Raw genomic sequence first — 24,643 nt, 5'->3', positions numbered from 1 at the left:
GAAGCCAGAACAGCCCGTCAAGGCTACTAGCCAATAGGTGAATATAAAAAAATATTGCTCCTTGACATTGCGTTTCTAGACATACCACTAATCTTCGATCTTCTCAGGTAACTTCTTACTGGTAGTAGGTACCCTGCCTATTTCTGGCGTGAAGCAGTATAATGCGTTTCGATTTGAAGGGTGGGGCAGCCGTTGATACTGAGACCTTAGAACTTATATCTCAAGGTGTGTGCCGCATTTACGTTGTAGATGTCTATGGGCTCCAGTAACCACCACTTAACACCAGGTGGGCTGTGACATCGTCCACCCATCTAAGCAATAAAAAAAAGGTAATTAAAACCACCAGCCTTATTGGAAGCACCCGCAACCTAACCAAAAAAAACTAAATTATCTAATTGTACATACATTTTACCTTACATTAACGAGTACTCTTACTATTGACCATTCACTAGCCATAAACTTTGATCACTGAACGCATTCAAACCTGTAACCACAAAATCGTATCCAATGCAAAAGGTTTGCTTGCGGTTATTTCACGATGCGGGCACACATACGAATGGTCGCCACACTCATCATCATTATCTACCACTATTTCGATCTTCAGACAAAGTTCCACTGGCGTTTAATAATAATAATAATAATAATATTTTTTTATTTCAGAATTCAATTCCATATGAAGTGTTAGTAATACAAAATCATGAAATTTTACATTGACCATCTTCTTGTCTTGTCTGTCTTGAGCCAACATGGACTTCATTCCAGTGCCTCATAGCCCGAGAGCCCGTGGGATCTACCTGTATGTATTTGACCAGACCTGAATTTTCGTACATTGGGACCCCTATACCTACCATGCATGAGGTGGGGACTCACTAAGCTCAAAGTGGTCGACGCGCCGAGCGCTCAGGTAGGACAGGTACCGATTTTGACGGATTTTAAATCCATTTGACCACGTCTGCCGTTTTGAAATTTTGAAAATATATGATTATTATTATCGGAAAATAAGAATGGCAGACCATTATCGCGCATTTTACTTTGTGGCAGACCACTTTGAAAATGCTAAATTGCATTGAAAATGCAAAATTTTGAAAGTAATTGACTAGATCTGCCATTGATTTAATAATATGTTGTTTATTATAGTCTTAAAAACTTATATTGATCACGGCAGACCTCTACATTGCGTACATACATCAACATATAATAAAATCTTAGCTACTACCCGGCCAGATGTATATTATGTTTTCCGTTCACTGTTTTAGAGGAATATAATTTACTTGCGATTTACTTTAGCAATGTATTTACCGAAATTAATATTTTTTTATATTATATATACTAAACTTCATTAGTTAGACAATTAAGAAGTGAATTTTTTATGGAATAATTATAAATAATACGGTACTGCTGATCAAAAAAGAATTCAATTTCTCATTTTTATTTCGTCAAGACAAAATTTAAAAGTGTTAAATCAGTTAAAAAAATATATCATGCATGCATTACATATTATATATATATATATCAATCTTCATTCATCATCATCATCATCGGAGTCATCTTTATCGTTAGGCGACTCGTCTTCATCAACCATTGAATCGAATACTGCAAAAATAAAACATAAATTGTAAAATGAACGTAAATTCATCTGAACATGTTCGAGAAAGAATTGTTATCAACTTACCAGGAACATTGGTGATTAAGTCACTCACAAAATATGGAAGTTGGTCACCTTCGAACCCTTTGAAGGCATATATGTTGTCCTGCTCAATCTAACCATACTCCAATGGGTCTAAAGTTGTCAGTTGCTTTTTGTAAGCATTTCTCCAAATAGAAGAAATATAGTGGGCCCTCAAAAGTTGTTGATAAAGCTCACTCTTATGCGGTGGTATTGAGCTTGCCTCAAATTTTTGATTTTTTTTTCTATAATTTTCATTGATGTCTGAATATTTATAGTTGCTAACGAATAGCTGGAACCTTCCATCATCTACATCACTAGATTTTTTGGCATTGTATAGCTGGCAAGTTAAATGTTGAATGATAAAAATGAGGAATTGAATTATTTTTTGATCAGCATTATACCGTATTATTTATAATTATTCCATAAAAAATTCACTTCTTAATTGTCTAAGTAATGAAGTTTAGTATATATAATATAAAAAAAATATTAATTTCGGTAAATACATTGCTAAAGTAAATCGCAAGTAAATTATATTCCTCTAAAACAGTGAACGGAAAACATAATATACATCTGGCCGGGTAGTAGCTAAGATTTTATTATATGTTGATGTATGTACGCAACGTAGAGGTCTGCCGTGATCAATATAAGTTTTTAAGACTATAATAAACAACATATTATTAAATCAATGGCAGATCTAGTCAATTACTTTCAAAATTTTGCATTTTCAATGCAATTTAGCATTTTCAAAGTGGTCTGCCACAAAGTAAAATGCGCGATAATGGTCTGCCATTCTTATTTTCCGATAATAATAATCATATATTTTCAAAATTTCAAAACGGCAGACGTGGTCAAATGGATTTAAAATCCGTCAAAATCGGTACCTGTCCTACCTGAGCGCTCGGCGCGTCGACCACTTTGAGCTTAGTGAGTCCCCACCTCATGCATGGTAGGTATAGGGGTCTCAATGTACGAAAATTCAGGTCTGGTCAAATACATACAGGTAGATCCCACGGGCTCTCGGGCTATCAGTATAGGGCAGCAATAGCGACTCTTGATCGCGGCCAGAGGAGGCTGTTTTTTGAATCCTTTTTGAACAACGACGCAATGAAAAAATGGGATGTCGTAAAAATTTCAAAGTACAACGAAGTTTCCATTGTAAATTAAAGATATGATTTTTTTTTATTGCTTACATGGTTGGACGAGCTCACAGCCCACCTGGTGTTAAGTGGTTACTGGAGCCCATAGACATCTACGACGTAAATGCGCCACCCACCTTGAGATATAAGTTCTAAGGTCTCATGTATAGTTACAACGGCTGCCCCGCCCTTCAAACCGAAACGCATTACTGCTTCACGGCAGAAATAGGCAGGGCGGTGGTACCTACCCGCGCGGACTCACAAGAGGTCCTACCACCAGTAATTACGCTAATTACAATTTTGCGGGTCTGATTTTTTTGACTTTCTTCTCTTCGCGTTTAAATTACCGAAAGAATGAAACTTTCTAATAGACTTTTGTCTGGGTAACAACGCGCCCACCGTTGTACAGGGTGACATCATTCTTGGAGCCACGTTTTCACGTTCCTTATCTATCGGCGTTATCACAACACACAGATAACGAACCTTTCATAGATATCGATGAAGAAATGAGAATGGCTCATTTTCGAATCACGTTATTTATTCGCATGGTTTATTGGCAATAAGGAAAAAATAAATAAAAAACCCAAACAGGACCAATTGTTTCTTAAAACAAAATCAATTAATTAATCACTAAAAACCGACTAATTTATGCTCGGTACATACCACTACCTGCGGTTCCTAAAATAGTATAAATCCAAAGTACATACAAGTGAAATGAAAATAGTAAATATAGCAATGGTCTCCACATTTTACGTAAATAATTACTCATTACATATGTAATAATAAAGGGGTGAAAGATTATTTATTTGGTTTAAGCGACATTTTTGCAACTTTACAGGAGAGCCGCCATTCATAGTTTAAAATTTAGAAAAAATATCAAAAAAAAAAACTTTTTCAGCTATTTGAATGGTGTGATAACCCTAAGTTCACTTAAAAACATCGAACTGTTGATGCTAATTACTACATAGTATAAAACAAAGTCGCTTTCTCTGTCCCTATGTACCTATGCTTAAATCTTTAAAACTACGCAACGGATTTTGATGCAGTTTTTTTTAATAGATAGAGCAATTGAAGAGGAAGGTTTATATGTATAATAACATCCATTAAATAGTGGAGAAATCAATAATAAATTACAGTTGCCGAAGCGAAGCGAGGGCGGGTCGCTAGTACCAAATAAAACGTACCTTTAATTACAAAGATAAATGTCAAGTATTAAGCGAATTATCGCTTACAACCAAATAGTCTTTCACCCCTCGATATAAATGCATACTAAATCGAGACTTTTAATGTAATAGTATCGAATGTAATAGTAGGATTTATCTCAGCCGAAATCCCAATGCGTCAATTTCAAGCACAGCCCTTTTGTCTCGACTTTAAAACTTCCTTTAACCCAAACATACTAATAATTAATAATTAGACGAAGGTATTACATTATAATCGAAAACTAAACTCACATAACAGAGATGCCCTAATTAGCATACATTCATCAAGACTGTGTAATAACATAATTAATGTTATACTATCGATAAATTTTGTTAATTATGTCACGATTGTCATCCATCCGTCAATAAACGAAAGCGTTTTGTGATCACGCGACACATTAATGTAATTGTAACGTACTAATTTGTTTCTGCCTTATTATTTATTATGTTATAGTATCACGTCTTAGCACATGCCATATCCCATATTTTGATTACAGTCAAAATCTGTTATAACGACATCGAAGGGACTGCTCATATTCAGTCGTAAAAACCGATAGTCGTAACAACCGGTAATGTTTAATGTGTATCGTGCAAGTACAAACAAATCGATAGGGTATTATTGGTAAAATATATTTGCATAATACGCGATTTTTCTTTAATATTCATTTGTTTTCTTTTTCTTTGCGAGATTTTGAAAGTTTCACGAATAACTCCACAAAGTTTTGGTGCGTCTTGTGTATAGACAGGTTACAAACTAACTGAAGAGATATTAAGAAGTGGGCTTTGACTACCGCATGCACGTGTTTTGTTTCTAAGAATTAGAAAATACCCTACACTAAACTAAATCCATTGTTTTCTTTCCTGATTTTAATAGCCATAAAAGACAAATGTGGATACCTATTCAAATTGTTTACAATACAGCTTAGCCGGTCGTTCTAATTCTCCGAAATATTAGTTAAATGTGGTCGTTTTATGAGGTATGTCGTTATTAGCAATGTCGTATAAAGCAATATTTTTAATAAGGCGGTCATATGGCATTCAGCCGGGACCTTTGTTCTTGGTTATTATAACCGGCATGTTGTATTAAACGATGTCGCAGTAAACGGTTTTGACTGTACTTTAATTATGTAATTTATAACCAACATTTTTTTTTTTTTTTCTAACATTAGCTCGTATTATTCATTAGGCATTTCTCGTAAGTTCTGTGTGCTTAGTGCGAGTTTTTTAACGTTCTCGATAGCGTAAAAGTTAACTCATATTTGTATGTAATGGGATCGTTTGCGTGCGTTTGCCGCTAGGGGCGCTGTTCCAACTGCATACAAAATTGCGTTAACTTTTACTCTATCGAGAACGTTAAGAAACTCGCACCAAGCACACAGACGTGAATTTGTATTTAGTTATAAAAAAACACGAGATTTACACATTCGTGGTCGAATCGAGTGAAAGTTTTTTTATTCTTTCTTCTCTAATTCGTTTTTCAGGCTCTAACCAGCAGTGAATATTTATTCTTGAAATTTTGTAAACACACTTTCTGAATATTCGCAACGAGTAATGAATGTTAATCTCTTTCTCTACTTTTTCTATTTTCTTTTTTTTTTATAGAATATTCTACCTTTTGGCTGGTAGCTTAGGGGACTATTCCAGCCAGCATCGGACTGGTAGGCGAGCTCACGGGCTCAACCTGAGAGAATTTGCTGACACTAGCCCTAGCAAGAGCAGTGCTCCGCAGAATCTACCACCGGATCGGAATCGCGGCGCACTGAGAAGATCCGGCAAGAAACTCAGTGGACTGTGTCTACGGGTTAACCATATCTATGTTCTTGGGAGTTTGCGGCCCATTTAATGTAAAATGGTTACGCCACCCATCGACGCGCCATAGGCATTACTGTACCGCTGCTTTAAGAAAAAACAGTCAATATTCTGTATACAGAATTTTTTTTTTGCTTAGATAGGTGGACGAGCTCACAGCCCACCTAGTGTTAAGTGGTTACTAGAGCCCATAGACATCTACAGCGGTACAGCGTAAATGCGCCACCCACCTTGAGATATAAATTCTAAGGTCTCAGTATAGTTACCAGACAGTTATAGTATACCAGATATTCGTGATTAAGCTAAAGGGAATTTAATCTTGCTCGTGAACAACTGCACTACAAGCATACGATATGTACGTTGTTATCGACAATGGCCAGACCAGACCGGCGGTATTGTACGTCGCAACACCGGATACCAAGGCCCAATTGAGGCCTTTTCACTTGGCCGAAACAAAACAAAAAAAACTCCCGACATCAACTGACGAACCGTAAACACGCCAACCGTGAAATTATTTCGGCGATAATTTTAATTCTTTCGTTCATTAAACATCCAATCTCTGTAATAACGGCAGTTTTTATTTTGTAAAAATCATTCCTAAGTTCATTTGTCTATAGTCTGTTTTGGATTGCAAGTATAACAAACTAGCGGCCCGCTCCGGCTTCGCTCGGATCTTTAACAAAAATTTCAACGATATTTGACGTTGTATTATTTTTTTAAATAAAAGAACCCTTATTGCGGCGCAACTATAATAGTTAGACATATGCTGTCGCGACACCTTTGTAAATAATAATGTGTTCTACAAAGTCGTAGTACATTATTTTATTCTATCACCAATAGTTTTTGCAGGGCACACGATGTAAAGAATTTGTTATAGGTAATTTTTTTACACCTCGGGTTACATTATTTGAGTTTTAGTAAGGATCACAATTATTTTTTCAAAAAAGTTTATTATAGCCTATGTTACTCTGGAATAGTGTAGCTTCCAAACAGTGAAAGAATTTTTCAAATCGGTTCACTAGTTTCGGAGCCTATTCAATACAAACAATCAAACAAATGTTTCCTCTTTAATTAGTATAGAAGTATAGACAAATTGTAATTGCAACTAAAAAACGCTCATGTATATGTAGTTAGAGCATTAGATAATTTTCGCATTAAAAGTGCACAATTTCCAAAAAGATTAGAAATTGAGTTAATATGCGGAATAATTTGGTATCACCAGTATTTTTCTCATAAATACTGTCAAAAGAGCGTACCTTAGTTTCTTTTTTTTTTTTAATTTACCCTTATTTACGACTACTATTAACAAAATTAATACATCATTTTCTCATACTTTAAAAAACAGATAATGTATCTGGTAAAAAATGAAGAATAAATGTTGCAAAGATGATTAATATTAAAAATATCACAATATGTTAAACCTTTAAAACACTCTCCTGTAAAATTAGTAAGTTTTGAGATTATACAGTTTTGATGCGAGAAGACGATGTATGTATACATACAAACGCGTCTCGAGCGTGGAAAATGATAAAACCATCAACCGTCTCGACGACCAACGATAAAACTGAGCAAAACACAAACTAACGAAAACAAACATTACACCTAGATATCACTAAAAAAAAAAACGAAGGCAACGATTCAACAAGACCAAACCAAAACTATATTATATTTAGTTTGACGGACAAAAATTACGTAGAAAGTAACATTAGAAAAAAAAAAAAATACAACACGCGTCTGCAACGAAACGTGGACGTAAATGGAAGTTGACAACTCGTTTGGCAGCTGAACCTGACGGGACAATGGCGGCATCAGAGCTGTTTAGTGAAAATAAGTTTCCGAGAGGCGTTCGTTCCTTTTACCCGATCAAGGTAAGTGACCTGTTCCGAGGCATTAAATCTCTTAGCGAATAGCCCCGCTCTGTCTGTACACCGTAGTAGATCCACAGAGCTATTAACCGAACCACAGAAGCGCGACGGCAAAACGGTATCGGTCGCGGATACGATCACACCAATAATCTTACACGATCACTTCACAATTTTTATATTAAAAAGAATACAAAATTCGAAATCACTTTACGCATACACATGTTCGATAGCTCGCATCACAGTAGATAATAATTATTATCAGATACAAAAAAAAAATAGAGACGGAAAACGTCTTTACTACGCGACGAATCGAGAGGAACTGAGGTGGCAACGGTGCGCAAGCGCCGCCCCGCGCCGATTATCAGCCTTCGGAATGAGGGGGGCGAAGGGGGTGCAAGAAAAAGTCTGCACGTGATATTTAAGATAAGCCGAACACAATCGTGAACCCAATGTTTGTCTATTACAATCATATTGTTTAGTGTTTTTTTTTTTAATATTAATTATTGCTATAGTGCATTTAAAAGACGAATTGGAAAGTTGTTTATTGTGTCGGTGTGAGGGACCGTTATATTTGAGATACTTTAATTAACCGGGATAGTTTCATACACACATAACTGTGGGATCAGAAATGCAATTCACAAAACGGGTAACCGATAACATAATTGTAAATCGATGAACGACACCAGAATCAGTGAAAAACAACGCAATTGCCACAATTTAACTTTTCGGCGACTCATCTACCTACAACTTTTTTATCTCTAAATAACTTGGCGCAGTTAAATACAATAACTAAGCCCCATTTGCCGTAAATAAATAAATGCAACAAGAGTACCTAGAACCCTTATAATCTGTCAAAAATCTATTCAGTCATTTATTTACCAGTTGACTGGTTGACGTATCTACTACTGCAAGTCTTTCGAGTGAGGGGCTACTACTGTAGTACCAGGTTTAGTGCGAATTTTTAAACTTCTCGCTCGCGTAAAAGTTAACTCAAATCTCTATGCAGTTGGAACAACGCCCTTAGCGGCAAACGTAGGCAAACGTTCCAACTTCATATAAATTTGAGTTAACTTTTACGCTATCGAGAACGTTAAACAAACTCACACTTAAAGCACAGGATTGCTGAACACACACCCGAAGCATCTATGTCCAATTCAAGTCTATGCCCAAGTTAATCTTAATATTTATGATATTTCTGTTCGTTTAGCGCTGGACGTACTATTGACTGACGATGACTGAACCTTGCTGTCTCAATTGATGCATATTTGAAAAGGGTTGGCGTTCAATCAATATTACGAGTCCTAAGTGACTACAAAGGTACATAACTACATACTCTATAAATGATTTCTGTGCATTGTAAAGTACTTCATGTTTTTGAGTGCTGATTGTGTTGGCGGCACAGCTTTCTTCTTGTGCAAGAAGTTGATGACTAGCATTAGCGAAGTCAAAGTGAAGCTTCGATATCATTTCCAGGATGGGCTGTCTATTGACTACTTTTGTTAACGCGAGGTCGACTGTGAGCGATGATAAACACGTTGTGTATGCTTAGTGCGAGTTTTTTAACGTTCTCGTTAGCGTAAAAGTAACTCAAATTTTTATGCAGTTAGAACAGCGCCTCTAACGGCAAACGTAGGCAAACTTTCCAGTTCCATACAAATTCGAGTTAACTTTTACGCTATCGAGAACGTTAAAAAACTCGCACTAAGCACACAGACAAGCTCAGCGATCTATGTTTACATATACGAAATGTAAAATCTGTTTACGAGTGCTCACAGTTACAGCACAATAGCGGTGATGTTTATAGTTAATGGCATAGCACGAAACGCGGTTGTGTTTAAGTAATTTTTGCAGAACTCTTTTAATAACTTATGTTGTATATAGACACACTTATTACGACCGGCTCAAAATATTCCATTAAATGACTTTTAACTGATCAAGTATCCAATTTCGCGAATAGAGTTCATCATTCTCCTGCCCTTCTCCCAGTCACCTGGGGTCGCCGCAACACGTTTTCTACTTTCATACTCCTCTATCATATACCTTTTCTTCGCTGACTCCCCTCTTACATATATCGTCTTTAACGCAAACCATCCATTTCTATTTAGGTCTATCTCTTCCTATTTATCCTTTCACATTAATAGTTAACACTCTCTTACCAACCTCATTTTCATTTCGTTTCATCACATGTCCATACCATCCCAAACGCGTACTTCTCAACTTCTCTATAACAGGTGCCACTTTCAGACTTCCTCTAACATATTCATTCCGTATTCTATCCATTCTCGTTACTCCACACATCCACCGCAACATTCGCATCTCTGCTGCATGCAATCGCCTTTCATTCTTCGCAGTTCTTTTACGGAATTTTGGCAACAAAAATCGCCGATGGGAGCGGTAGCAAAAAACTTTGCAAGACTTATAACGCAATTTCGGTAAAACGGGTTTGGGTTTTTTTTTTCGCCAGCACTAAAGCCTCTGCGTCGGAACCGGTTTGCGGGTTTCGCTTCCGGAGAATCACGCGATCTTGGTCCGTGCATACCCCTTTTTTCTTGTCCAGTCGCATCAAAATGTTTGGCGCGTATCATATATTTTTTTTTGTATTGCATAGATGGGTGGACGAGCTTACAATCCACTTGTTGTAAAGTGGTTACCGAAGCCCATAGACATCTACAACGTAAATGCCGCCAACCACCTTGACATATGAGTTCTGTGGTCTCAGAATAGTTACAACGGCTGCCCCACCCTTCAAACCGAAACGCATTACTGCTTCACGGCGGAAATAAGCGGGGCGGTGGTACCTACCCGTGCGGACTCACAAGAGGTCCTACCACCAGTAAGTTGTACAAGTAGACCGCTACATTCACGTTATGATCTTTATGGGCTCCTCCAAGTCAACATCAAATATGCTGAGGAGAGACTGTCTGCGCAACTTGAGCAAAAAAAAAGAACAAATTCACACAGAAACCGTCCAGAATTACAGTTAGACGAGCTAGCCGCGTGACTCATCGGATCTCGACAGTGCGCACAATGAATCGGTCGAGAGCTTTATCTAGTCCAATGTAATATTGTAACGTTGCTTTCAAATTTACACTCTTATTGCTTTATTCATATTACCGGTTATTGAAACATACGACGCATCACTCTTTTTTTCCCCTACCTATGCTGATAGCCTTGAGAGACTATGTCAGCTTCGCCCTAACGTGTAAGTGAGCTCACAGGGCTCAAACCGGAGTGTTGCTAAACTAGCCCTAGCAAGAGCAGTGCTTCGCAGAATCTACCACCGAATCTGAAACGCGACCCACTGAGAAGATCCGGCGAGAAACTCAGTGGGCCGAATCACTCAGTTCAGCATGATTGTGAACAAAATAATTAAACCACGTAAATATTTCCGAATGCTTGGAACCATAAGTCCATAAACACTTATTTTCGATAGGTTTTTTTTCTTATAGTTTCCTACAGGGAGTGTTGCCCGGGGAATTTTTTTTAGAATTCCATCAATTCAAATTCAAATTCAAAATCATTTATTTCAACTTGGATGTCATCAAAAACACACTTGTTGAATGTCAAAATGTAAAAGAAAATGTTAACTCTACCACCGGTTCCAAAAAAAGCCACAGTCCTGAGAAGAACCGGCGAAACAAACTCAGCGGGCTTTTTTTTTTTTTTTTTAATTTTCTCAACTATTTTCTTTTTTTAAACAAGAAAACATATTTACAGTATACAAAAAAACAAGTCAAAAAAATACAATTCAAATAAATAATAATAATAATGAAAAATGAAAAGGCCAGGAGCGAACGCCTCATTCCCACGTAGTGCCATCTAGTAAAAAATCCTTAACTTTATAATATGCCTTGTTGCACAAACGTTCCTTGACAGTTTTCTTAAATCTATGAACAGGTAGTAATTGAACGTTTTGTGGGATCTTGTTGAAAAGTTGTACACCCAGCCCCCTGAAAGAGTTGCTTATTTTCTTAATTCGAGCCGCCGGCAACGTAAGCCTATGTTTGTTCCTAGTGTTCACATTATGCAAATCGCAGACTCTGGGGAATTCTATAATGTTTTTACGCACGTACAATAAATTTTCAAAAATGTATTGGGACGCTAAAGTTAGAATTTTGATTTCCTTAAACTTGTCCCTCAAGGATTCCCTCGGGTGCATATTATAAATAGCATGAATAGCCCTCTTCTGCAGGATGAAAATCGTTTCGACATCGGCAGCATTGCCCCATAGCAAAATGCCATAGGACATAACACTATGAAAATAACTGAAATAAACTAGACGTGCCGTATTTTCATCAGTATACGTTCGTATTTTTTTTACCGCAAACGCTGCAGAACTAAGTCTATTCGCTAGCTTGCATATGTGAGGACCCCACTGCAGCCTGGAATCAACTGTTATACCAAGAAAAACTGTCGAATCAACAAGCTCCAGTGTCTCTCCACTTACAATGATATTAGTGTCTACTTGTCTAACATTAGGTGTGGTAAATTTTATACATTTTGTTTTTTTGTTATTTAATAACAGATTATTAACACTAAACCAATGTACCACGCGCGAGATAGCATCATTCACATCGTCATAATCTTCCAATTGTCGTTTAATTTTAAACAATAAGGATGTATCATCAGCGAATAATACGACCTCGTGACGGGTTTCAATAAACTTTGGTAAATCATTGATATACACAAGAAATAAGAAGGGACCCAATATGGAACCCTGAGGAACACCCATATTAAGTAAGACACCGGAAGATCTCTTTCCTTTAACGTCTACCTTTTGGATTCTTCCGGAATGAAGCCGAGTTCATCCCTAACACCGAAAACGATTGGAAACTTCGACAATGCCCTTTTAAATGCCATTATGACGTACTCTTTGACTAGGATCCTGTGTCCTTTCGCTGTGCTACGACACATGATTCTTTCCTTCTTAAAAAAAAAGCTATTGTCGACTGTTCTTACGTGAAGAAATATAAGCAGAAGTCTTCAGAAGAGCTCAACGGTTGGCAGCCCAGTTCGGGACCACTGAATGCTATCATTTAACATTCAGACCTTCGGTATACCGGTGACAGATCTTCACTTTGTCGTTACCAATCTATTACTTTATGGAAGGAAGGATTACTGATGGCCCCAAACCCTTTCCAGTTTTACCAAGACCGGTGGGCGAACGCGGTCTTAACCAGGAGACCTGTAGTTATTATATAACCGTGTTGCACGTTTGTACCACACGCTTCAATCTGTGCAACGCAGACGTCGAAATGCAATAGTTGCGACGGCGCAATGCGTGAGTCACACGGTCGCCAGAGGTACGGCGACCGACCGTGTAATTTATTCAAACATTTACATTACATTACACACACACAAACACAGTGCGCTGGTGTAACTGGTGTAACTATCCAACGGTCGGTCTTTCGACGTTCTGTAGGTGTGCTTAGTGCTAGTTTTTTAACGTTCTCGATAGCGTAAACGTTAACTCTGTATGCAATTGGAACAGCACCCCAAGCAGCAAACGTAGGCCGTTCCGACTCCATATTAACCGCGAATTGGCAAACGTAGTGCAGGAAAGCCTCAGTTTTGATGGAGTGGCGATCTATGCAGGGTGGCTGTCTAGAGCTGGATGAGAGAAGCCGATGATCGTGCTCGGTGGAGTGCAATTGTAGAGGCCTCTGTCCAGCACTCGACTGCTATAGGGTGATGATACATGTAGAATAGGCACAGGTAGATAATCGCAGGGTATAAAATAAAACTTCCACTGTTCCAAGATCTTCTGTTATAAAAATTAATTAACACTTTTATTAGGCCTTGCTGATTTTTTGACAGTCTTCGCCATCTTTCTTTTTCTCTGTCATTCTCTTTTCCCTTTCTTTCCGTTTTCTCTCACTCATATCTTAACGCTCCGTTCCTCAATCTTTTCATACGTTCCGTTCTTACCAATCCTACATACATTATACGTAATCGCCTATACTGAAATCGCTTTTTTTCTAGATATTTTATTTCGAGCGAAATGTTTACTCAGTCTGGACCACGAAAACCAAAATATTTGAAACGTAGCAAATAAAAAAATGACGTAAAAATTAAGCCATAAGAGTATTATTAATTATTTACTCAATTACGAATATATTTTTCATCACAACGAAGCCTTATTGCTCGAAAATTTTAAAATTATTGAAATATTTCTAGACGTCATAACCACTTCCATAATTTTTGTACCACAAAAATTTACGAATAATCAACAGATACGGAAGTAAATAAGTGGAAACTTTAAAAAAAAACATCAAATCAACAATGCTCATAAAAAGAAAAAAGAAAAATTACAATAAAAAACAAATTAATCTTTTTCAAAGCTCTGCTATATTTAAAATCAATAGTCGTGTCATCTGAGTGTCAACCAATTTTACACCGTATTCCGTAAACTTAAGACATGTCGTTTAATAGTAACAATGGACTACCTACCTACTTGCAAAGTTCACAGACCCACCTATATACAAACGTGGGTTTCAAAATGAAGTTGCAAAAACTATTAACCCCCACTACCACAATATGAAAAGAGAGCGAGAACACATTCTAAGCCCAAATAAGGCTTTTGCACACGACAATGTCTATTTATGTCTGTATTTGTCAACCTGAGCAATCTGGTGACGTGAATTTAAGTTACTGGTCCCGCCATCTAGCGGACAATTCCTTAATTAATACGAATCAGGTTTCAATGTTACAATACAAGACAGCAGAACTAAAAGCCTTGATCAGTAATAATAACTAGCAACACAAATTTATTTATCGTAGTGGAACTATTTATTTAGATTTATTCAATTGTTTAGATAAAACTGGAAGTCATAAAAAAAAACAAGAAAATAATAGTGAAATTTTTGTGTAGTAATTTTAGATTCATTTAGTTTCAACAAATATTTACATATTAAACATAATAACTTATGTACATTTAGTACCTAGCTATTCAATTATGCTACAGTACGAAAATGAGATTTCGCATCAGAAGAGCCGCCATCTATGATTTAATAGACAAATGAACATCATTGCCTTGCTAATTTTTGCTATAGAAATAACAAAGGTATATTCATATGCAATTCAAGGCTATGCACATCTTTATTTATTGTAATAATTAATTCTTTACAAATTTATAAAATAAAAATATAACACGTTCTGTACCGTACAATCTACAACTATTCACCGCTAGATGGCGTTTTACAATACGCATTATGTGAATTTTATGAATGCCGGTTACATTAGCTTTTCATCATTTTATTAAGGTCGTTTTATTTACCGCCTAAAAAAAAAAAGAAAACAAGTTTCAGAAAGTGCCTTTTTTCTTAATTATAAAAATATGGAATCTCTTGCATTCAATTACAATTATTTTTAATGTTGATTTTGGCACACTAGTCTCCGTTATTTCTCGGCAAAGTCAATATCTCTCCGAGAGTATATTTTCCAAGAATTTCACTGACTCAACGTATTTTCATATGGATTCATATGAGGTCTCCGATATCATATTTTAAACCAAACACCTCAAAATTACATACTGTACCGGCATACCAGCGTCCTTTTGTGTTTTAAAGAAGCAGTAATCCGTATGAAGGATAGGCAAACCCTTTTTTGACGTAAATTGATAGTCCAGTTCACTTCTCATCTAATCTCAATTGGTTAACGACATCCGTAGACACTATAACGTAAATGTGCAAATCCTTCATATCAAAAAGAGATACGACGTCAAAAATCTTAATAGCACAATACAAGTGAAACCCCTTCCTCAAATTACCTCCTATTTGCTGGTGCTAGGACCTCATGTGAGTCAACACGGGTAGGTACCACTACCCTGCCTATTTCTGCCTGAATCAGTAATGCATTTCGGTTTGAAAGGTGGTTGGCGCATTTACGTTGTAGATGTCTATGGGCTCCAGTATCACTTAACACCAGGTGGACTGTGAGCTATATTTATTTCATGACGTTTTTGAGCATCGTGGAATTCGTTCCTAATCACATATGTTCGATACGTACTTGTAGTATAAGTACATAAGGCGTCAACATAAGCAACTACATAAATGCCATTAGAAGTATTATTATATCAAAACCATGCGATCTTCTTTTTTTTTTTTTTTTCCTACCTAAGCTGATAGCCCTAGCGGCTATTTCAGCGTAACCCTAACTTTAGTAGGTGAGCTCACGGGGCTCAAACCTGACGATGTTGCTAACACGAACCCTAGCAAGAGTCGTGCTTCGCAGAATCTACCACCGGATCGGAAACGCGACCCACTGAGAAGATCCGGCGAGAAACTCAGTGGGCTGTGTCTGAGAGTTAATTTACTCGTCGAGCCCTTCGTCGCAAGCGACGGGTTCGACGAGAACGGTGACCGGTGCTTGAAGTACCTAAAAGCACCGTTAGTGGATCGGGAGGATCCGAGATGACGTGTTTTGGGCGACGTCGACTGCTTTCCATTCTGTCCGCAGGATCGGGAATGGCGATCTTCGCTTCGTGACCAAGCAAGTTTTATTTTTATTGCCCTTGTAGGTAGACGAGCATACGGCCCACCTGCGGTGAGTGGTTACTGTCGCCCATGGACTTGAGCAATGCCAGGGGCAGAGCCGAGCCGCTGCCTACCGTTTAATACTCTCCACAAGCCTCATTTGAAGAAGAATATGTCATAGCGCTCGGGAAACACCGTGGAGGGAAGGTCATTCCAAAGCCGGATGGCAAAACTATACTCCGGTGGCGGGCGGTGCGATGTTAAAAACGAGATGATGGTATCAATTTAAACAATTCCCATGGGACACACGGTACAAAATACCATCAGCACATAAACTGCTCATCAAATATTCTAACCTTCATCACACGATTCTACATTCAGCTGGATCGTACTAATAGACGGTGGGACGAGATAAGATAAGATTCTCACGCTTCGAACGAGGCATTAAGACTATTTTTAACACACAATTTACACTAACACAAAACTCTTTTTATTTGTTATAGAATTATACAGGGCTGTCGCGAGAGTTTTATTTAGTAGTAGGCACGTAGTCAAAAAAATAACACTATAAATAGACGATTCAAATCTTAACAAACTTACGATTGGAAAACACTATATTAAAACAAAATTCGAGTGTTTTTTTTTTTTTTTTTTTTTTTTTTTTATTTCCACTTTCCTAAAACGTGATGACCCTGAAAATTTTCGGTTACGGGCACATAGTTACAGAAAGAACTAATCAAATATTAGTTTAAAGACATTAATATCAACAGGCGAGATTACTGTTTTTATTTCTAGTTACCAACGGCCGGGAATCGCGAATAGTCAAAACATGTAGTTTTTAATTATCACAGTGAAGGTTAAATTGTTATTAAGTAATTTGATAAAATAAATTTGTCTTCTAAATATGTTTTTCTTTTTTCATTTTAGAAGAGCAATTCATACCTTAAATTCTAAAACACTGTATTCTCAGATTTTAGACGCAGTTCTCGTGGACTGACTTAGTCGGTCGCGGCTTCGTGGCGACAAGCTGTGTGCTTAGTGCGAGTTTTTTAACGTACTCGATAGCGTAAAAGTTAGCTCATACATATTTGTATGGAACGGGATCGTTTGCCAACGTTTGCCGCTAGGGGCGCTGTTCCAACTGCATACAAAATTGCGTTAACTTTTACTCTATCGAGAACGTTAAAAAACTCGCACTAAGCAAACAGACGCAAATCGAAACGTATTTGTTTTAATTGAGTCGATAGAAATAAGAATCGTCGCGGCCTAAACGACAACAAACCCATTGCATTCGCATCGTATCGAGCAATGTTCCAATCTCACAGGCAAATACAAATATTTCTAATGAATTAAGTACTTGACAAATGTTCACGATTGACTTCCGCGGCGTAGGAATAATAAGATCGTTTAATTATAATGAAGCCCGCATGAATTACAATTTACAATCGTAATTAGTTAGGCCGTCGCGTTTTCCTCCGCACGGGTATATGTATATATCACTGGCTTGCCTATTTCTGCGTTTCGGTTTTAAGGGTGAGGTAGCCATTGTAATCGAATCCCTATGCGCTGGACTGATCAGGTACTGGTGGTAGGACCTTGTGTGAGTCCGCGCGGGTAGGTACCACCACCCTGCCTATTTCTGCCGTGGAGCAGTAATGCGTTGCGGTTTGAAGGTCGGGGCAGCCGGTGTAACTATACTGTGACCTTAGAACTTATATCTCAAGGTGGGTGGCGCATTTACGTTGTAGATGTCTATGGGCTCCAGTAACCACTGAACACCAGGTGGGCTGCGAGCTCGTCCACCCATCGAAACAATAAAAAAAAATCCAGGCGCTTAGCAACAGAAATCGACATAAAAACTTCAGGGCGCCACGTAGGGCACCGGTGACCTACAGGATAGTCAGGCTATGTATCAAAGATTCATTAAGCACTTGAAAATATTTTTATAATATTGCACTGTTGTAGATTAGAACAGCGAAAGTAGCATTTTAAACGGTACGCTCAGTTTGTTTCAGTTCTTTTTATTGTGTGGACCGTTTATGAATTTTGTTATGGAACTCACATTTTGTTTACGGAAACCCGTACACATCTCAAAGTGAATTGATTTGACATTAGTTATTAGTTCAATGAATAACCGCACAGATCTTGTATTTGAAAATTACCTTGAAACCTTCACTTGAGGATAAAATAAACGAAAAATCAAAACTAGTGATCCCTCGGTAGTCGTAATTCGACTATAATTAATTGATATAAGCTCGAACATTATTATGATTCTATTGTCAAAGACGATTATACTTTTATAATCACAGATTTCGCCAAGACTACACTTTAAACAAATATTAATAAAGAAAAACAAATTTTAATCTATTCTCAATTTGACCACAGACTGTGCAGTAAGAAAAGTTTGACAATGAACAAATTAGTATGCATGCGTGTGTGTGTCAAATACGTGGTAGTGTGTGTAATGTTTTATTTATTGATTTAATGTATTTTTATGCATAATTAAAAAAAAATCAATTCTGCACTCCTTCTCTATAATCTCTATAAGTGTGGGAAATTTCATACTCTTCCATCCGCGCAATTTTTGTAAAAAGGGGTACAAAGTTTTTGCTTCACGTATTAAAATATAGATTTCAATAGGTTTCTTAAATAGAACAAACACGTAACTAAATAAATGACGGACTATTGTTGAAGTTCAAATCCTGCAAGCAACTTCTATATTTTTTTTAGTTTATTTTAAGACAGAGTGGGATTCACGCGTTGCAAGTTGTAATGTCAACGTCCTCTAGAAACCACTTAATACCAGAGGGACTGTCAGCTGGAGAATCCATCAACTGCATAAAGAAACAATTACTATAAAGCCTATCGATACTTAAGATTACCATTTATTAAGCTCTTGAATAACACGGTATCCTATTTATTTAAAGTCATATAACGCAGCGGCAGTTGAAAAATAAACCCAAGCTTTTTTTTTTTAAATAAAACTTCAACACAGAGCTTTCCCGTTCTCGCCGTAGTGTTGCTCGAAAACGACGCTATATTGGTAAAATTTTAATGCACCAGAAGCTTTACGTAGGTACGAGATGAAATTGGTTCGGAAACCTTTTTTTAAAACAAAGATTGTTTACTATGTTTCGCATACTGCGCATAATTTTTCGTGAACTCTGTGAGTATATGTATTTGGTACAAAATGGATTTTCGGGATTGGTACTCGTAATGTCTGTTTTTTTATCCTACCTATGCTGATAGCCTTGAGAGGCTCTTTCAGCTTCTGGATGGACGAGCTCACAGCCCACCTGGTGTTAAGTGGTTACTGGAGCCCATAGACATCTACAACGTAAATGCGCCACCCACCTCGAGATATAAGTTCTAAGGTCTCAGTATAGTTACAACGGCTACCCCACCCTTCGAACCGAAACGCATTACTGCTTCACGGCGGAAATAGGCGGTACCTACCCGTGCGGACTCACAAGAGGTCCAACCTTCTACTTGACGTGTAGGTGAGCTCACGGGGCTCAAACCGGGACTGTTGCTAACACGAACCCTAGCAAGAGCCGTGCTTCGCAGAATCTACCACCGGATTGGAAACGTAACTCACTGAGAAGATCCGGCGAGAATCTCAGTGGGCGTCTGTTATTAGTGATTGACTACAGTATAGTGTAAGGTTTGTTATAAAATAACTAATATAAACTTTATCATGATAAACTTAAGACAGTTTACGGATTGCCAAATAGCAAAACTGTTGGTTGGAGCAATGGCAGTAGTAGAGACGAGATATAATAAAAAAGGCGGTAGTCTAAAAAAACGGAGGAAAATGCGGTGCATTCTGTGTAATGAGCACATATCTAAAGATTGCACAAGTTAAGTTACAAATAAAGCAATACAGAAATCAAGTGCACTATTGCAAAATGTGTTTTTATTTCCTGGCTGTTGGAAGCGAAGTCTACAACAGTAAAAGCGTGAGTGAATGGCATTACCACCGTCCTATTGGTGACATTACCACCGAGTAGTCAGATCTCCTCAGCGGGTTGCGATTGTAATCCGACGGTAGGTCTGATATTGGCAAACTCTTGCAAATAGACTCATGGGCTCACCTACCAGTCAAGCCGAATCCAGAATAGCCCCTCCAGGTTATTGGAATATAGGTAGGCAAAACAAAAGTGACATTAAGTGGTATTATAATGAGACTATACCATTCATCTGGTCAGATCTCATGATTTGCGGCAGATATCGTTAAAATTGTGGTATCGAGACGTAAAATTAGCAGCGCGGTACAGAAAGACTTAAAAAAAAAAAAAGATGAGATCCAAACTCTTCCAATGTGATCAACTCAAGGCTTACGGCGTCATTTACGTAGTACATAATATGTATACAACACGTACACATACTGTAATCAACGTATGAGGTAATGTACGAAGAAACGCGCGCCGAAAAAGACCTTTTCAGTTATATCCATCCAACTCTACGAATAGGTATAACATCAAGATCTAATCTGTGTGACACGTTAATAAAGTTTCACTTTCAACATTTCGCACACACAAATCGATTCGGGTCGGAAACATTAAAAAAAAAACAAAACTCGTGCTTACGAAATCGCCACCGCGAATCGACTAACACTAAATCTAAGCACAATAGAAACTGGTTTTCACTCGAATTAGTCACCCTATCACTTTTACGTGATTTTAATGTAACGTCAAAACTATTGGCGTTTGATCAATATTCTCGGTGAACGAAAAGTGAATTTCAAAATATATTACAATAAATTAATACACACGCATTGGTTTAAGCTCACTCGATGCACTCACTACTTCACATCACAAACAAGAACTATTAACATGAATACAAAAGTTATCGGAATATTTTCAATAAATTCAATAGGAAAAACATTCAATTTATGACTAGACTGAATAAAATAGTCTATAAATAATCATGCACTCATGGACTAGGGCGAAGGAGGATTGACTATATCAAAGCTAATTGTCATGATGACCAATTAGCTAACAACAACGTGATTGATATTTCGGACTCCTAGTCCTAATGTCTATGGTGCCGTCTAACATTATGGGCCCTAAGCTCGAAATGAAACTTTAACTCCATTGTTTTTTTTTGTATTTGATACCCAATTCATCTATAAGTCATATCAGAACATAAATATCATAATGCTAACCTAGACAGTAGTCGTCATACATACGTAGAACAAAGCGCGCATTATAACAACGTGCTCTCCGAACTAACTATTCCAACAAACAGATTCAAGGTTCTTGATAACTCATTTGAAGTTAGAGATTCGCATTTGGCATAAAGAAAGTTTACCGACAAATTTACCTTATTTTACCCTGCCTACCTATTCGCTGGTAGCCTAAAGGGCTATTGCAGCTACGCCTGGACGGGTAGGTGAGCTCACTGGCTCGACCTGAGAGAATTTGCTAACACTAGCCCTAGCAAGAGATCGAAATCGCGACCCACTGAGAAGATCCGGCGAGGAAATCAATGGGCTTGGCAAACGTACCATTCATTACCGTCCAGTCTCCTGATTCAAAAATTCACATTTTCTTTTATTATCATAAGAATATCCACTACATCTGTTTCTCTGATTTTATTCTGCTAATAGATCGAGAGAGTATCCTGACTTCACCATGACTAGTAAACAAGCTTGCGGGGCTCGACCTGAAAGAGTTGGCTTGCATCTACCTTGGCAAGAGCAGTACTTCGCTGGATGTACTACCGGATTTGAATCGCGACCCATTAAGGAGATCCGTCGCGAAACTCAGTGGATATACATCTGGTGGTAATTGGGAAAATATTTACTAGTAAAACATTCGATGTTATGAAATTTAACTACTTTTTCTTAACTCACACACACTGGATTGAACCGGGATATTTTAACTACACTGATTTGTTCTTGTCCTAGAATGGCGGACGAGCATACTGTCTTAAGGTATAGTGATTACCGACATCTGTCGCTTTGGGCACTCATCTACCTAATTATAATAGCCTCGTTAACATCAAAAAAATTTTTCGAAGTTATAACAACATTTTAATAGTTATTTCGGAAAGTACACAGTGATTAACTGACCATGTTACCATTGTATTTTCCTTGTGATTAATTCTATGCTAAACTCGTGGCCAATATCAACCAAATTAAAACATTGAGGTAACAATTTAAAAATATACTGGTTGTTTTCTATTATTAGTAAAATTATCCTTGTTGGTTATATGACCACGGAATTGCTACATAATGAAAAATTCCCAAACATACATACAGCAAAAAGTCATCGTGAAGTTGTGTTTGTCTAAATGGACTAAAGGATAAGACGTTTGATGATACAGTGATGCGATACTATACCGATATCTTCAAATCTCGCAGAAAGATACATATTTGTTTCTAATGATATACGTTCTCAGGTTTCACCTATACGAATAACTTCTACGCTAAAGAAATAAAAAAATAACATCGCGTTATTACAATCAAATCAGCAAAAAAAATATTTGCTTAATTACTTGCTAATTCCGTATATTGTGAAACATATTTACTCAAGATAGTTAAGTCGCCTCGACTGAAAAAAACATTATGACGTTTAAAAAAAACTATCCAATAAAATATTTATTTTTTTTTATGTACCTTATCTCTGTGTGCGTGTCGATGGTGCGTCACCGGAGGCGGCGGCTGGGGTATCTGATTCTGTCCAGTCACCACGACAGGTAGACCGTCAACGATCGTCACCATCACTCTCTTGTCGGCGCTGCGGCGTCGCTCCGTCGAGTTTCTCCTTCGCCTCTGCTCATCGGTCACGGGCCTAGCGAACACGGTCCTCCTTTCGAAGTTACGAGGATCCGGTTGGTTCTCCAGAGCCCTGGTGGCGGGCGTGTGACTCTTCGAGCGTTTCAAAAGCCTCATCACGTGGGACTTGATGGCGTCCGGCTTGCTGACGGGCGGGGGCAGTTCCTGCTTGTGCTTGTACGACTGTGAGTGCGCATGGTGACGCTGCACGGATACCGAGTGCCCCATCCCTGGAGGTATAACGTTCGAGAGGCTTTTGACAGCGTATGCCGCGTCGACTTTATTACCGGCGACGCAGGAAACTTCGTACATCACGACCGCACAACGCTTCCCGTGCACCGGGAACGCTCACTTTCCGAACATGCCTCGTTTATATCCAAATCCGCGGGACACTGCAATCCTATAAGTCACTTCACTACGCTCGGCGCATCGTCGCGTTCATGTCCTGTGCACGTGACAATATTGACAGCCAGGTCGGACCGGTAATTCCTACTTAGTATTTTCGGGGACGCATGCAATCAAACTTTAGCCGAGCCGAGATCGATACGTGCGTTGCGAACGACAGTCAACGACACACTGAATCGCGTCTCTCGCTCGCTACGTATATCAACTTCAGTGAGATGCTTATACATAGTATGTAGTATATAGGGTTTATGATAAGGAACGATGTTGTGAAGCGAAATTTAATCCAAAAGGTCAATGTTTCGATGAAGTCACCGGACAATTGTCGTAATTACAGGATAGACGAATTGAATAATTCGATGTGTGGAATATGGCGGCTCGCTAACCTCATCAAAAGTCACGAATGGAATCTTTAGAGATTTTCAATTCACTCAACTCTTTTAATATATTTAATGTATATTTTCTCTATGAAATACTATTTTAAAACAAACAACATAAAAGTATTGAAGGTTTTTTTTTTCAAATTCAATGTCGATGATAATACTGAGTATATTTTATACGACAATGATAACGCGAAATGTCATTGAAGTTTTCATAAAACGCAATACGGGTGTTACATTATTAACATCGTTCTTTAAATCTCAGTATTTATCTGTATATAACATTTCGTTTTGTTTGTTAATTAAAAATTAGATATGATTTAGTTTTAAAAACCTTTCCCTCGCAACTGATAGCCTCCTAATTGTTCAGTGTGATTAGTGCGAGTTTTTTAACTACTCGATCGCGTAAAAGTTAACTCGAATTTGCTGAAGGTGTTCCAGCTCCATACAAAGAAGTACAAGGTATCGTCAGCACACTCAGGTCGATACCGTGTCTGCCACCACCCGTAACACAATACTATTAGGACATCCACTTCATATGTCAAGATTGGCTGTAAATGTAAGTAATAGTCGTACTAGTTTTGGAGTCGTCTTGGCCTAAAGGATAAGACGTCCGGTGCATTCGTGTTGACCGTTGCATCGGTGTTCGAATCCCAGGCGGGTACCAATTTTTCTAATGAAATACGTACTCAACAAATGTTCCCGATTGATTTCCACGGTGAAGGATTAACATCGTGTAATATAAATCAAACCCAACGGTGGTGGACGAGCTCACAGCCCACCTGATGTAAAGTGGTTACCGGAGCCCATAGATATCTACAACGTAAATACGCCACCAACCTTGAGATATAAGTTCTAAGGTCTCAGTAAAGTTACAACGGCTGCCCCAGCCTTCAAACCGAAACGCATTACTGCTTCACGGCAG

General features: G+C 37.9%; 1 protein-coding gene and 1 long non-coding RNA gene across 34 annotated transcripts in view; both read right to left on the bottom strand.

Annotated features, from left to right (window-relative positions):
* The window catches only part of LOC101740714 (serine/threonine-protein kinase MARK2), a 234,162-nt gene that overhangs the window by 113,149 nt on the left and 96,370 nt on the right, over window positions 1-24,643 (bottom strand). For 6 of the 33 annotated variants that reach the window (XM_062675715.1, XM_062675723.1, XM_062675716.1 and 3 more), the window contains exon 2: window positions 22,778-23,381. The exons of 3 other annotated variants lie outside the window; for them this stretch is intronic. In XM_062675715.1, coding sequence (XP_062531699.1) covers window positions 22,778-23,248 — 471 coding nt within the window. In that variant the 5' untranslated portion in view covers window positions 23,249-23,381. Of the gene's footprint in view, window positions 1-7,546; window positions 8,016-22,777; window positions 23,510-24,643 lie in introns of those variants that run through there. 24 more of the 33 variants (XM_062675697.1, XM_062675706.1, XM_062675712.1 and 21 more) reach the window with 12 other exon arrangements.
* On the bottom strand, window positions 1,400-7,531 carry LOC134201253 (uncharacterized). The gene is made up of 2 exons (XR_009976458.1): window positions 1,673-7,531; window positions 1,400-1,593 (listed from the first exon to the last, which is right to left on the bottom strand). It is a non-coding gene; the product is annotated as an uncharacterized LOC134201253 (long non-coding RNA).

The sequence above is a fragment of the Bombyx mori genome, chromosome 24 (assembly GCF_030269925.1).
Source record: "Bombyx mori chromosome 24, ASM3026992v2".
NCBI classification, from domain to species: domain Eukaryota; kingdom Metazoa; phylum Arthropoda; class Insecta; order Lepidoptera; family Bombycidae; genus Bombyx; species Bombyx mori.
This window is presented reverse-complemented; position numbering and strand designations above follow the sequence as displayed.